The sequence below is a fragment of the Ascaphus truei genome, chromosome 16, assembly GCF_040206685.1.
Source record: "Ascaphus truei isolate aAscTru1 chromosome 16, aAscTru1.hap1, whole genome shotgun sequence".
NCBI lineage: Eukaryota > Metazoa > Chordata > Amphibia > Anura > Ascaphidae > Ascaphus > Ascaphus truei.
Genome location: NC_134498.1, coordinates 47,197,267 through 47,213,081, shown reverse-complemented (window position 1 = coordinate 47,213,081; position 15,815 = coordinate 47,197,267). Strand labels below are relative to the sequence as shown.

The 15,815-nt window shown below is 49.4% G+C and overlaps 2 protein-coding genes across 2 annotated transcripts in view; one reads left to right on the top strand and one right to left on the bottom strand.

The window, feature by feature from the left end:
- The window catches only part of AMMECR1 (AMMECR nuclear protein 1), a 65,473-nt gene extending 64,453 nt beyond the window's left edge, over nt 1-1,020 (top strand). Inside the window, exon 9 of the transcript XR_012788433.1 lies at nt 63-1,020. The gene's annotated coding sequence lies outside the window, so the exon portion shown is untranslated. The remainder of the gene's footprint in view (nt 1-62) is intronic.
- Nucleotides 1,021-3,595: 2,575 nt separating this feature from the next.
- TMEM164 (transmembrane protein 164) lies at nt 3,596-14,670 on the bottom strand. The gene is made up of 3 exons (XM_075573461.1): nt 14,558-14,670; nt 13,514-13,614; nt 3,596-9,825 (listed from the first exon to the last, which is right to left on the bottom strand). Exons 1-3 carry the CDS (start codon nt 14,598-14,600, stop codon nt 9,619-9,621), a joined length of 351 nt encoding a protein of 116 aa, XP_075429576.1. The 5' UTR covers nt 14,601-14,670; the 3' UTR covers nt 3,596-9,618.
- Between the last annotated feature and the right edge of the window lie 1,145 nt (nt 14,671-15,815).

The following is a 15,815-nucleotide window of genomic DNA, read 5'->3' as shown; positions in this document are numbered from 1 at the left end:
GTGTTCAACTTTTTTATTTTTGTACAGGTTTTTAACAGATTTTTTTTTTTTTTTTTTTCTAGTGATGTTGAATTGAATCAAGTTTATTTGAGGAGACTCGAAAAAATAACAATGTGCGTCCTCTGCAGAAATAAACTGATAACTAATTATTATTTTTATTTTCATTATTTTTGCTCTGGAACCCCTACTTGTGTGCCTGAGATTTAAGGGGTTCGTGTTACATTCGTAAGACCAGCAATGATTCTTTATATAAGGATGTTTCATTTTTTTTTTTATTATTATAACTGTTCCAGAAAATATATATATATTAAAAAAAAAAAAAAAAAATTTACAAAAACCTCTGCGCTGGACCCAGTAATTATAAACTGGTTGGAAAACGCACTGAGAAAATGAAACTTTTGTTTGAAACTTTTGTATAAAACCTAAAATGACTGTTTTTGTATATCAAACTTGATTCTTTTTTTCGAAAATATTTGGGATCTAGTTTCTAAGTTAGTGTTTTTATATGTTATGAAACAAAAGATTGCTTTGAATTGATCACCAGCTGACCGTGATGCAATGGTGATTAACCCCTTCAGAGCTGGAGCAGCCTGCAGCGCGTTGCAGAGCAGTGTGTTGCAGGCTGCTGTGCCTCTGAAGCCATTAGTAAAAGGGGCTTACAGCTGCCTGGAGTAGCTGCTGCTGCCCCTCCTAATTTTCCTTTCTTATTAACTTGATTATGGATTTACAATGACATCACAAATAACAACCCCCGCCTCCCCCATCAAAACTAGATCCTCCTTCGTTCCACACATAATTGCTATTAGTGTGAAGAAACTGTTGAAATGGGCATTTTTATTATGATAGGTAAGGCTTTAAAAAAAAAAAAGTTAAAATGGAGAAAAGGCAAAAAAATAATATATAAATATATATATATATAGAAGGTTATTTGTGGGTCTGTGAGATTTGGCTGTGGAAAGATATTGTAGTAGTTTTAACACTATTGTTATTACATTATAAATTACCCAATAAAATATTGAAAAAACTGACCACTTTCTGTTTTATTTTTTTAATTGACTTTTCATGACCTCAATCATTTACAACCAAGTTTAAAAATAGTGTGTGTGTGTGTGTGTGTCTCTCTAACCTTTCCCTTTACCCTAAAAAAAAATCCGACTTTTAAACCGTAATACGCTACCCCCTACCCTAAAAATCTAAACCCCTTCTAGCCCTAACTGCTAAATGAAGCCTTAAATTAACTTACCTTGGTGGCGGACCAAATATCTAATGGTGTCCTTAATGGAATAAAGCCAAACGCAGTCTCTGTGTTTCACAAACACCATTTCTAAAATGTCAATGCATTTTAGTAACCAGCCTCGCACAGGTCACAATGTGACATTTTTAACACATTTGCGGTCGTCCTTAGTCTTGAATTTATTTAGAAATCATCTGTAGTATATTTTTACCTGCAGTTTAACACCACGGGCTTTGTAAATAAGGAGAATTTGCTGCATTCATACCACAGCTTTGAAATATTACTCCTGACCCTTTCAGGTTTAAAAAAAAAAAAAAAAAAAAAAACCTGTTAGAGGGTTGGGGTTCCTCATCTGTGTCTGAGATCAGATGCATTGTAAGGAACCCCAACCCTCTCTAATAGCGCGTCTGAGATCACATGCATTGTAAGGAACCCCAACCCTCTCCAATAGCGTGCCTGAGATCAGATGCATTGTAAGGAACCCCAACCCTCTCTAATAGCGCGTCTGAGATCACAATCATTGTAAGGAACCCCAACCCTCTCTAATAGCGCGTCTGAGATCACATGCATTGTAAGGAACCCCAACCCTCTCCAATAGCGTGTCTGAGATCGGATACATTGTAAGGAACCCCAACCCTCTCTAATAGCGTGTCTGAGATCAGATGCACTGTAAGGAACCCCGACCCTCTCTAATAGCGTGTCTGAGATCAGATGCATTGTAAGGAACCCCAACCCTCTCTAATAGCGCGTCTGAGATCAGATGCATTGTAAGGAACCCCAACCCTCTCTAATAGCGCATCTGAGATCAGATGCATTGTAAGGAGCCCCAACCCTCTCTAATAGCGCGTCTGAGATCACATGCATTGTAAGGAACCCCAACCCTCTCCAATAGCGTGTCTGAGATCGGATACATTGTAAGGAACCCCAACCCTCTCTAATAGCGTGTCTGAGATCAGATGCACTGTAAGGAACCCCGACCCTCTCTAATAGCGTGTCTGAGATCAGATGCATTGTAAGGAACCCCAACCCTCTAATAGCGCGTCTGAGATCAGATGCATTGTAAGGAACCCCAACCCTCTCTAATAGCGCGTCTGAGATCAGATGCATTGTAAGGAACCCCAACCCTCTCTAATAGCGCGTCTGAGATCAGATGCATTGTAAGGAGCCCCAACCCTCTCTAATAGCGCGTCTGAGATCAGATGCATTGTAAATTCGTGTTTGGTAACATTTTCAAATGGCTTAAATAGCAGGGCAACCCTTTGGTGGATGCACGGGGAACCCAAGGACTCCTAGAAATCCAGATCTAGAAGCTAATGTTTAATGAAGCCATTCACTCGTGTTGTATGTATAGTTTGATTTATATAGCGCCAACATTGTATTCAGCGCTTCATTAAATTTAGTTCTGTAAAAAAAAAAAAAAAGGCTTAGAAACTTGCCACGTCCCCTCTAACGAGCAGTGCTCTTTTGTTGATTGTAAATGAAACTGCACCATTTTTTTAAAGCAACGTAATCAAATCACTTATAACGAGAGGTACATTATGATCCAGAAGCAGCACTCATTTATGAAAGATTTTCAGCTAGAGTATGGGATAAAATACAGATTTAATAGTTTGATTTCAATGTTACACCAGTGTGTATCAGATATGCAGAGGAGCTGTAGTTCTGATGTAAGGAAAACGCAGCACATTGTTAATGTGTGTTTAATTGGATATGCCTCTTGTTGTTTTTTTGGGGGGAGAGAGAGAGACTGACTGGACTGACCTATGAACATACAACCACAATGCATCATTGCCACAAAACTTTATTTACAGAGATTACCAAAACAACAAAAGGTTCATTAGAAACAAGCTCTGTCACAATGGGATACATTCCCTGCTATCGCCCCCAGAGTGTATACGGTTCAGGCCTGGGTTTCAGAGGTGCATATATCCCAGAAAGTGGCCACACTCTATAGGTAATGCAAAGTCAGGTAACGGCACTCTCAAAATTGGTGGTCAACCTACCTGATAAGAGGCCAAGTGGGTTTTAACTGGTTTTTGGATCTTTGCCTACTTTGAAATTAAAGTACCAGATATTGCTCCAGCAGTATTAAGCTTTAAGTGTTTTTTCTATATGATTTCAAGTACTGTTTCTCCCCCCACTCCCCTTCTTTGCGTTAAAACACTGTTAGAAATGCCCCCATCCATGTACTGCCCGTACACAGCACTATAATGAAACTCGCATTTCAGCACGGCTGCATTACAAGAGGGATCCGTGTTACTTTATTTGGGGTACAGTCAGACAGCTTGTGTGAGAGTAGCTGTTCTGTGCCAGATACGGGGGGACATTATTTTCCCCCTCTTGTTTTACCGTGGATGTCGATGACATTATTGCGAAGTGAAATGGGTAATGAGCGTAACGGTGGGCACGCTGCCCCCCAATTTCTCAATGAAGAAAATACACCTGTCTTCAAAATCACATTTAATCTCTTAGAAAAAGTCATGTTTATTTAAATGGGAATAAAGATCTCAATGACAGGGAGGACACTGACAAATAGGGGGACAAGGATTTTTATTTTTTTTTGGAGTAGAAGCCCAAATATCAAAATGGCACTCTGGTACTACCTAATTTTCCAGTGCAAAGGGTTAATCTACCCCCTCCGTAAAAAGTTACTGTGCTTGAAATAGGCAGTACCGTTGTGCCATTTAGTCTTCCAAAGCGCCAGTGCATGGTTGCGGGATGGCGTTGTGGTGACCGCGATGCCGTCCTAGAAAATGAATATTTAATGCACAACGCAGGGACAGCAAATCTGCCCCAGAGTACATATTGGGGGCACTCAACGGGTTAAAAGTATCAGGAACCCTTGGCTGATGTATGGATGCTCTAAATGCCTGAGTTACTGCCAGGTGCAGCTGCTCTAACTAAAAAAATCTATAAAGAAAAGTATGGGTTCTGCAGATGGAGGTCCTTAGTCTGTACGGCAGCGTCATATCAACAGAATGATAGAAACAATCCACCCTCCCCCCCCCCTTTTTTTTTTTTTTAAATACAGGATTGAAGCAGGGGCTCCCCAAAGCTGAACCCCATTAATTTGAGCTCCAGGGACCCCTATGCTTCCAGAGATACGTACCTCCTCCATTGGGAGTTCCGGTATCTCCTGCAGTTTTCAGCTTGCACGCCTGTTACTCGACTGCTAAAACTCTGACTCAGGCCCTCATTCTCTCCCGTCTTGATTACTGCAACCTCCTGCCTTCCTGTCTCCCCTACAATCTATCCTAAACTCTGCTGCCAGAATCACTCTTCTCTTTCCGAGATCTGTCTCAGCATCTCCCCTCCCGAAATCCCTCTCCTGGCTTCCGATCAAATCCCGCATCTCACACTCCATTCTTCTCCTCACTTTTAAAGCTTTACACTCTTCTGCCCCTCCTTACATCTCAGCCCTAATTTCTCGTTATGCACCATCCAGACTCTTGCGTTCTTCTCAAGGATGTCTTCTTTCTACCCCCTTTGTATCTAAAGCCCTCTCCCACCTTAAACCTTCCTCACTTTCTGCCCTGCACCTCTGGAATGCCCTTCCCCTCAATACCCGACTAGCACCCTCTCTATCCACCTTTAAGACCCACCTTAAGACACAGTTGCTTAAAAAAGCATACGAATAGCACTGTGAATATTCTGAACACATGATACATAAAGCTTGGCCCCCTGCAGACGCACTTACCAGAACTCCCTCCTACTGTCTCTGTACGTTCTCCCTACCTACCAATTAGACTGTAAGCTCCTCGGAGCAGGGACTCCTCTTCCTTAATGTTACTTTTATGTCTGAAGCACTTATTCCCATGACCTGTTATTTATATTATTTGTTATTGATATGTATTACTAATGTGAAGCGCGACCTCGTGCCTCAATGCTGTATTAAGAGGGGAAAAAAAAGAAACCATCTCAGCTTGCCTCTTTAAATACAACATCCTGTAAGTTGGCCCTCTAGTGGCCTTGGCAACATATGGCACCATACAGTATTCTGGCTGCCTGTATATAGCATCTTCCATTCAAAAATGGCAAAGACCTGGTAAGAAAATAAAAAAAAAGACGTTATACACCTGTTTTACCTTTTGTATGTTATACAAAAAAAAAACACCATGGCTTTTCTGTTAACCTGAATATTAACGGGTGGAATTTCTAGAAGGGAGAACGAGATTGGGGAAGCTGATGCAGGCTATAGCTGTGACATTCTGGTCTGAACCGAGGCCCTTATTCTGTAAGTTGCTATGAATGCCCACCTGGGGCTCTCTAGGAGAAGGCTAAAGGTCAGTGTGGTGCAGGCTTGGTGCACCCATGGGTAGGTTAAGGAGGTATCAGAGTTTACCCGATCCCTGGGGTGCAGAATAATGGGGATATTTAGCTGCTCATGAAAACAAGAAATTTTCTGTTGCTTAGGCACGGAAGAAGTGGTTGGCGTTACAAGCCCGGCTGGCTGGCTGGCTGATTGTACAAGTTCTGACTCAAGCTCACTGTGGCAAGTGAGTAGAAACAGGTTGTTTAACTCAATCCCATGTACCAAGCAAGGGAATATTATTTGCTGAAGTGTTTATTTTGGGCAACAATACAAATAAAAAGGTACTTACTGAGGGAACACCGGGACATGGAGGGGAAATGGAGATTAGGGATAGGACAGGACCTTCTCCAAGATGGCTGCTGGATCTTAAAGAAAGCGTGCTAGCCTGGACAAGCAGGAAATACAGTTGGGCTGTGCCAACTAGCAGGGGGAGCAAGAGACAGCCCAACTAAGAAATATATGGAAGCTAAGGGAAAGTTACATTTGTTGCAATCTTACACTGAGGAGTGCTGGCAGCCTCAGAACAGGGGAAAACATACAGAGAGGTTCCAGGACAGTATATTTGCAGCACAAGCTACTTCCTCCTTTTTGGCAAATATCTCAAATTGGCAACAATCCCCTTTCTTTTATTTCTTCGCCAGGAGGGAGAGGGGGGGAGCGCACCCAACACAGAAGCAGCACAGGCATCAGTTGCGGCTTCCACTTGGACTGACATTTAAATCCTCCGTAGAGACCAGGACTTTACACGGCTAATTATTACGTGAACTGAAGGGTAAAACCAGCATCTATTCCCAGATAAATTCAGGGATCATTACAGGCTAGCACAAATCAAAGCCGTTGAGACCAATAATTCGACTCCTACAACCTTACTAGGGCAGCATCTTCACTAGAACTTGGAAATCCTGGCTACCCTGTCCAGGTGTATACATGGGGTGGGCCAACTTCAGTCCTCAAGGGCTACCAACAGGTCAGGTTGTAAGGACATCCCTACTTCAGCACAGGTGGTGCAGTCTTCAACTGAGCCACCACTACTGAAGCAGTGATATCCTGAAACCCTGACCTGTTGGTGGCCCTAATACAGTTTGTACCCTTTATGTAGAAATATTCTGTGTGGTCGATGCCCTGTAATCTCCAACAGCTGCTCTATCAGTAAGAATCTACGTGGCAGTCTCCGCAGTTTCACTTTTAGAAATCTGGTGGTTTCTTACCCAGCGCGTTTGGCAGCAGGGAAATGAAACGCGTTTCCGTGGTTATTGTATAGTGTTGACGCGCACATACTGGAACAAAATGACACGCGCTTTAAAAACGCATTATCGAATATTTATACAGCAATAGGTACGATAGTCTTAACTCTGTCAGTGCTGGAAATAGACAGCACAGAGAACACAAGTGAAACACCAGCCTTCCATTTCATTAGGGGACAGGGTTAAGGAAAGTTCTGTACTTTAAACTCATGACGCACCTGTACACTAGTGACTAAGGATAGAGAATACTGTATAACAAAATCCTACATTATGCAGCATGTCATCTTGTATGGTTTGGGGAGGGGGAGGGGGAGGGCAGAGATAAAATCACTTAGCTCACCCAGAAACCATCCTTAAAAAAAGCACTGCAGGAGTTTGGATACCATCAGAACTCGGCAGCTCAACCCGCGATGGATAATTTGTATCGGGTGCATGGAATGTGACGCTAACGGCTGGTACAGAAAGTTGGCGACGTTGTAAACTGTCTTATTCCCCTAAAAACTTCTATCCAAAGATATTTATTACAATGTTTAAAAACAGGCTGCTCCCCTGCAATAAGGCCCAGTACTGCTACTTTCTATGGCACTGAAATGTCACAGGGTTAACTGGGACTGCACAGATTATACACAATAACCCTTTCAATGCCAGAGCAGATGCCACATGCTGAAAATTGGAGCAGAGTAGTGTATTGCAAAGGGTTAATTGGAGAACCCCCAGGGTCTCGCTGGTTCATTGTGAAGTTTGGGTAGAAGGCCAGTAATTCACTGCAGGGGTTTGGTTACCATGCCTGATAATGGCCCTAAGAGCGGGATTCTGGGAGAACAGCCAAATTCCTGCTGTGCGGCGAGGCTGAAACACGGAGGCAAACGGTAACAAGAGCTTACGTGGCAAGTCTGCAACCCTGACATATAAAAAGGAATTCTGCGGGTCACTGCCCAGTGCGGCTCAGGCAACATACAAGCAGGCGGAACATAGGAAGCATCCAATGGTTATGAGATGGTGTGTGTGTGTGGAGGGGTGGAGGTGTGTGGAGGGGTGGAGGTGTGTGGAGGGGTGGAGGTGTGTGGAGGGGTGGAGGTGTGTGGAGGGGTGGAGGTGTGTGGAGGGGTGGAGGTGTGTGGAGGGGTGGAGGTGTGTGGAGGGGTGGAGGTGTGTGGAGGGGTGGAGGTGTGTGGAGGGGTGGAGGTGTGTGGAGGGGTGGAGGTGTGTGGAGGGGTGGAGGTGTGTGGAGGGGTGGAGGTGTGTGTGTGTGGAGGGGTGGAGGTGTGTGTGTGTGGAGGGGTGGAGGTGTGTGTGTGTGGAGGGGTGGAGGTGTGTGTGTGTGGAGGGGTGGAGGTGTGTGTGTGTGGAGGGGTGGAGGTGTGTGTGTGTGGAGGTGTGTGTGTGTGGAGGTGTGTGTGTGTGGAGGTGTGTGTGTGTGGAGGTGTGTGTGTGTGGAGGTGTGTGTGTGTGGAGGTGTGTGTGTGTGGAGGTGTGTGTGTGTGGAGGTGTGTGTGTGTGGAGGTGTGTGTGTGTGGAGGTGTGTGTGTGTGGAGGTGTGTGTGTGTGGAGGTGTGTGTGTGTGGAGGTGTGTGTGTGTGGAGGTGTGTGTGTGTGGAGGTGTGTGTGTGTGGAGGTGTGTGTGTGTGGAGGTGTGTGTGTGTGGAGGTGTGTGTGTGTGGAGGTGTGTGTGTGTGGAGGTGTGTGTGTGTGGAGGTGTGTGTGTGTGGAGGTGTGTGTGTGTGGAGGTGTGTGTGTGTGGAGGTGTGTGTGTGTGGAGGTGTGTGTGTGTGTGTGTGTGTGTGTGTGTGTGTGTGTGTGTGTGTGTGTGTGTGTGTGTGTGTGTGTGTGTGTGTGTGTGTGTGTGGAGGGGGTGTTTAACGTGGGGGCAGTGCGAGACCTCTGGCACACATGAGGAGGACACACCTTGGATATCATGGAAAGGAGCAGTCCCACATATACAACAGAAAATATCAACCATTAACAATGGCTATTCCTGTTCGATAGATCGTACATTCTGGAGTTCACAGAATTTTAGAAATATTTTAACTACGCTTTTTATTTTTCCTAGAGAATAAAAAAAAAATATTTACATATTTGTACAAAAAAAAAAAAAAAAGTTGCTGGGTGTTTGTGACTAGGATAACAAAGGGTAAATAATGGCATATGATGTATATATACATAAAACACATCCCCCATCGGCATGGAATTTCCCCGGCAAAGCTTTGCTTTTCCGATAAACGTTAACCGAAGCCCTTAATACGGAGGTCGGGGGTCCGCATGATTTACAGATCACACGAGAGCAGATTTATGGCAACCGGGACCATATACATTTGAGGTCACAGCTCTGCTATATAATTACCCGTGTGTCTGCCGTCCATTACAGGGCAGCAGAACCACTTACCCCCGGAGAAGCACCCGAACCCAAGCGGGGTATAACCGCCGGCGTCTTCACAAAGACGTCTGCCACGAAACAATGCGTCTGCGACACCTGCAAACAGTGACAACACCGCCACTCTATTATTCTGCAAGCCATTCAAGGGTTAAGAGCGTGGGACATGCAAGTCCTTTCTGTAAGGCCACTGCTTCACATCTCTATAGCACGGGTGGCCAACCCCAGTTCTCAATGCCACCGCCACATATTCTGGATATCCCTGCTTCAGCACAGGTGGTGCAGTCGTTGACCGAGCCACTTGTGCCGAAGCAGGGATATCCTGAAAACCTGACCTGTTGGTGGCCCTTGAGGACCACCCCTGCACTAGCGAGTCCTTTAGCGCGTGGCTGCCAGGTGAGGCGTGGGATGTCTCTGGCAGCCGAAGGATAACGAGTCCCGTTCTTGGAAGGGATCCTCAGTCCACTTTCTTTGCTGCGGAGGGAAGCAGATGCAGCAGGAACCTGCAGGCGGGGCGCCTCGAGGAGAACAAGAGGACGATCAGCTTGCCGTGGATCATGGTCATGAGGGTTTGGTGGCCCGAGGCCCAGATGCGATACCAGGGCCCAAAGAAAGGGTCAGAGACAGCCGGGCACAGCATGTTATTCAAATTCACCTCTGTGACCTGGGAAGGAAAGCAGAGAATTAAGAGAACATTTACCCTGCCTTTCAGCCATTATTACCTTGCATACAGTGCTCCCACTGCAGCAAGGGATTCTGGGAAATTACATGCAAATGAGCACACAATGTGTCACCTTTTGCCTGGATTATCCATTCACATGGAGCCCATTTAAGTTGATGTATCGCCGTTCACACAGCATGGGACTAGCAAAGCAAGTACAGACCACTCACAGACATGTTTCAACCTTGAAAAAGGTGACACATTGTGTGCTCATTTGCATGTCATTTCCCAGAATCCCCTGAGCAGTGGGAGCACTGTTTGCTGGGTGATAATGGTGAAAGGCCGGGGCTGCAGACCTGCCTGGGACATGTGAATGTGCTCACAAGTGATATTCTTTATTGGCTATATGCTAACGGTGGAGGTTTTCTGTCGCCTTTTTCACCCACCATAACTTAAAATGTATGAACCACATACACACACCACACCACCCCACACCACACCACCCCACCCCACCCCACCCCACCCCACACCACACCACCCCACCCCACCCCACCCCACCCCACACCACCCCACACCACACCACCCCACACCACCCCACCCCACACCACCCCACACCACCCCACCCCACACCCCCCACACCACACCACAGCAGAGGTTAACAGCAAAAGGATAGATGTCACAGTAACAATATAATATCAAACACTTACAATCCGGTACGTAATGCAGAACAGGACGGCGGGGATAGCAGTTTGTTCGATCGTCTGTGATGTAAACACAGAAAAGGATGTGCCCAGCCACTTCCCCGAACCACCACCACACTCCCTGCCCACCGCCACACTCCCTGCCCACCGACACCGCTCAGTGTCCACCGCCACACTCCCTGCCCACCGACACCGCTCAGTGTCCACCACCACACTCCCTGCCCACCGACACCGCTCAGTGTCCACCGCCACACTCCCTGCCCACCGACACCGCTCAGTGTCCACCGCCACACTCCCTGCCCACCGACACCGCTCAGTGTCCACCGCCACACTCCCTGCCCACCGACACCGCTCAGTGTCCACCACCACACTCCCTGCCCACCGACACCGCTCAGTGTCCACCGCCACACTCCCTGCCCACCGACACCGCTCAGTGTCCACCGCCACACTCCCTGCCCACCGACACCGCTCAGTGTCCACCGCCACACTCCCTGCCCACCGACACCGCTCAGTGTCCACCACCACACTCCCTGCCCACCGACACCGCTCAGTGTCCACCGCCACACTCCCTGCCCACCGACACCGCTCAGTGTCCACCGCCACACTCCCTGCCCACCGACACCGCTCAGTGTCCACCGCCACACTCCCTGCCCACCGACACCGCTCAGTGTCCACCGCCACACTCCCTGCCCACCGACACCGCTCAGTGTCCACCGCCACACTCCCTGCCCACCGACACCGCTCAGTGTCCACCGCCACACTCCCTGCCCACCGACACCGCTCAGTGTCCACCGCCACACTCCCTGCCCACCGTCACCGCTCAGTGTCCACGTGTGGAAATGTGATAACTTTTATCTGCGCGTCTTCCTTTACTTGCCGGATTGTAAGTGTTAGATATTATTTGTGACAAGCACAGATCTGAGTATATACACACACACACACACACACACACACACACACACACACACACACACACACACACACACACACACACACACACACACACACACACACACACACACACACACACACACACACACACACACACACACACACACACACGTTATCACTAGGAAGAATGACACTTGCTACAACTTATCCCAGCCCAAATAAAGTGAACAGTGGAGCTATATATCTCTTTGTATACAGTACTAGCTGATATACCCGGCGTTGCCCGGGCGTGGAAGGGCAGGGGGCATGGAGTGGAAGGGCGGGGGGGGGGGGGGGGGGCGTAGAAGGGCTGCCAAGAGGCGTAGAAGGGTGGGGAGGGCAAAGGGCAGGGAGGGGTGGGGGGGGCAAAGGGCAGGGAGGGGCGGGGGGGGGCAAAGGGCAGGGAGGGGCGGGGGGGGGGCAAAGGGCAGGGAGGGGCAAAGGGCAGGGAGGGGAGGGGCAAAGGGCAGGGAGGGGCAGGGCAAAGGTCAGGGAGGGGCAAAGGGCAGGGAGGGAAAAGGGCTGGGGGGGCAAAGGGCTGGGGGGGCAGGGGGCAAAGGGCTGGGGGGGCAGGTGGAGGGTGTCAGGGGGCAAAGGGCAGGGGGAGGGAGGGAAGGGGGCAAAGGGCAGGGGGCAAAGGGCAGGGGGAGGGAGGGCAGGGAGCAAAGGGCAGGGGGAGGGAGGGCAGGGAGCAAAGGGCAGGGGGAGGGAGGGAGGGCAGGGGGAGGGAGGGAGGGCAGGGAGCAAAGGGCAGGGGGAGGGAGGGAGGGAGGGCAGGGAGCAAAGGGCAGTGGGAGGGAGGGAGGGCAGGGAGCAAAGGGCAGGGGGAGGGAGGGAGGGCAGGGAGCAAAGGGCAGGGGGAGGGAGGGAGGGCAGGGAGCAAAGGGCAGGGGGAGGGAGGGCAGGGGGCAAAGGGCAGGGGGGGCAGGGGGCAAAGGGCAGGGGGAGGGAGGGCAGGGGGCAAAGGGCAGGGGGAGGGAGGGCAGGGGCAAAGGGCAGGGGGAGGGAGGGCAGGGGCAGGGGGAGGGAGGGCAGGGGGCAAAGGGCAGGGAGCAAAAGGCAGGGGGAGGGAGGGCAGGGGGCAAAGAGCTGGGGGGGCAGGGGGCAAAGAGCTGGGGGGGCAGGGGGCAAAGGGCTGGGTGGCAGGGGGCAAAGGGTAGGGGGAGGGAGGGCAGGGGGCAAAGGGCAGGGGAGGGCAGGGGGAGGGAGGGCAGGGGGAGGGAGAGCAGGGGGGCAAAGGGCAGGGGGAGGGAGGGCAGGGGGAGGGAGGGCAGGGGGGGCAAGTGGGAAGGGGGGGCAGGGAGGGTAGGGGGGCAGGGAGGGTAGGGGGGGCAGGGAGGGTAGGGGGGGGGCAAAGGGCAGGGTGAGTCAGGGACGCGGTAATTCCCCTGCGTTTCCTCACCTTGCACACGGCCGCGCTCCTGTTCCTCCGGGTACCGGCCGCCCTCCTCCTCCACCTCGGGCTCCTCAGCGGAGAGGCTGAGACGCTCCGGTGAGGAGGTGCTGTGCCTCCCGCGGGGAGAGGCGGAGACAGCCGGAGAAGCGGCCTGTGTGAGGGGAGAGCCGCAGAGAGCGTGCTCTGTGTGTGTGTGGGTGGGGGGGGGGATAAGCGGCGGGGGTGGTGAGCGGGTGGGAGAGGGGGGGGGAGCGGGCGGGGGGTGAGGGAGAGTGCCGGGTGAGGGAGAGCGCCGGGTGAGGGAGTGGCCTATGGATGGTGAGAGCCGTGGGGAGCGCTCTCGGGATGGTGAGAGCCGTGGGGAGCGCTCTCGGGGATGGTCAGCTGGGGGAGCGGCCTATGTGAGGGGAGAGCCGCAGAGAGCGTGGGGGAGGGGGTGTGTGTGTGTGCGTCTCTCTTTTGGCCCGTCACTCCGCCTCAGGCCATTGAGAGGTGTGCGGGGGGCGGGCGGGCCAAGGGAGCAATCTCATTGGCCTGGCCCAAGGTCCAATGGGATTGCCGCTAGGGACACAGGGAGGGACACAGGGAGACACATACAGACATAGAAACGTTGACGCTTTCACAAATATATAGTAAAGATATCACTGGGTTATTCATGACTCACCAATCCCAGAATCTGCAGGAAGCTGAAGTGGTAAAAAAACATGAGTCCAGTTGCTAAAATTGCCCACCAGAAATTCCACAGCGGTTCTGGAGTGTAAACTCCTAGGGAAAAATAACCATTCCGATTGGTTAAAGCAATAATAAAAAGCAGCAAACTACACTTCCAACTATAAGGGACGGATCCATAAAGGGATAAGGTGCAGACCATGGGACATTAGATAATTGTTTAACACTTTTTAAACTTAAGGGGTTAACAGATAAAGATATCCAGATATCCCAAACACTTCACGTGTCTCAAATGACATCCCAAAACGTAGTAACCCTTTCGCCGCCAGAGAGCGCAATGCGTTTCAGACGCCTTTGGCAGCGGAAGGGCCAACATGTCAGCCCCCTGACGGTATTCGGGATAGTCTCGCTGCTTTTGTAACACGCGAGGGCTTCTGTATACACACGTCCCAGCGACGGGGGGGTGGGAGAGCAGCGGTTTGCGAACACAGGAGGTTTTAGCGCGGCTGCCGCGCTCCTACAAAACACCGGAGTCAGCAGATTTCGATGTGTGAGGCGCAGAATGTTAATGCAAAGCGATGAGCGAGTCGGTCTGCGGTTTTACAGTGACACGGCGCGATAACGCGCTCGGCGCCTTGCAGGAGGTTGGAGGCGCACTGCCTCCGTCCAACACTAGATGGCAGCAGTACACACCGGACGGCACACAAGGGCGATTCACAATTCGTTATGCAGCTCGTTAAGTAACCAGTACGAGACAACATACCATGCATTCTGCCCGAAGGCCGGAGCAGGTGTGCGCAAAGCGCTGGTTACATAATTACGCAGAAAAACAACGCCATAAACTGCTGCGCCCCCAAGCAGGAAAATGTGGCAAATGTTCTAAAGAGACAGTGCAGAGAACTTTGCACGGATGGTTCCGCTATACAGAACGGCCTCCTAACTCCAGAACCGCGCTGCTATTATTTTTTAACCCCGTAAGTGCCAGTGGTAAGCGACACGGATGCCCCCATATTATATACATGTCAGTAGAAGAATGTACCTCCTTTCCGGAGCAGGTAAAGTGGCACCAAGTATAGCAGCATGTGCTGAATATAGTACACCTCCACCTCGAACGGCAGCTGGGGGAGAAGCAGAGAGACCGCCTGTTAGAGAGCTGCGCCCGCACACACTGCGCCGTTATTTATATAGCACACACTGCGCCGTTATTTATATAGCACACTGCGCCGTTATTTATATAGCACACTGCGCCGTTACTTATATAGCACACTGCGTCGTTATTTATATAGCACACTGCGCCGTTTCTTATATTGCACACTGCGTCGTTATTTATATAGCACACTGCGCCGTTACTTATATAGCACACACTGCGCCGTTATTTATATAGCACACTGCGAGTTATTTATATAGCACACACTGCGCCGTTATTTATATAGCACACTGCGCCGTTACTTATATAGCACACTGCGTCGTTATTTATATAGCACACTGCGCCGTTATTTATATAGCACACACTGCGCCGTTATTTATATAGCACACTGCGCCGTTACTTATATAGCACACTGCGTCGTTCCTTATATAGCACACTGCGCCGTTACTTATATAGCACACTGCGTCGTTATTTATATAGCACACTGCGTCATTATTTATATAGCACACTGCATCTTTACTTATATAGCACACTGCATCGTTACTTATATAGCACACTGCGCCGTTACTTATATAGCACACTGCGTCGTTACTTATATAGCACACACTGCACCATTACTTATATAGCACACACTGCGTCGTTACTTATATAGCACACACTGCGTCGTTACTTATATAGCACACTGCGTCGTTACTTATATAGCACACTGCGTCGTTACTTATATAGCACACTGCGTCGTTACTTATTTAGCACACTGCGTCGTTACTTATATAGCACACACTGCACCATTACTTATATAGCACACTGCGTCGTTACTTATATAGCACACTGCACCGTTACTTATATAGCACACTGCGTCGTTACTTATATAGCACACTGCGTCGTTACTTATATAGCACACTGCGTCGTTACTTATATAGCACACACTGCACCATTACTTATATAGCACACTGCACCATTACTTATATAGCACACTGCACATTACTTATATAGCACACTGCACCATTACTTATATAGCACACTGCACCAATTACTTATATAGCACACTGCACCATTACTTATATAGCACACTGCACCATTACTTATATAGCACACTGCACCATTACTTATATAGCACACTGCACCATTACTTATATAGCACACTGCACCA

Excerpts from the sequence above, each read along its gene's own strand:
- TMEM164 (XM_075573461.1), bottom strand. The coding sequence starts at position 14,600 with ATGCTGCTATACTTGGTGCCACTTTACCTGCTCCGGAAAGGAG. Across the intron at positions 13,615-14,557 it reads TTACCTGCTCCGGAAAGGAG|GAGTTTACACTCCAGAACCG; the intron begins GTACATTCTTCT and ends ATTTTTCCCTAG. Across the intron at positions 9,826-13,513 it reads TCCTGCAGATTCTGGGATTG|GTCACAGAGGTGAATTTGAA; the intron begins GTGAGTCATGAA and ends TTTCCTTCCCAG.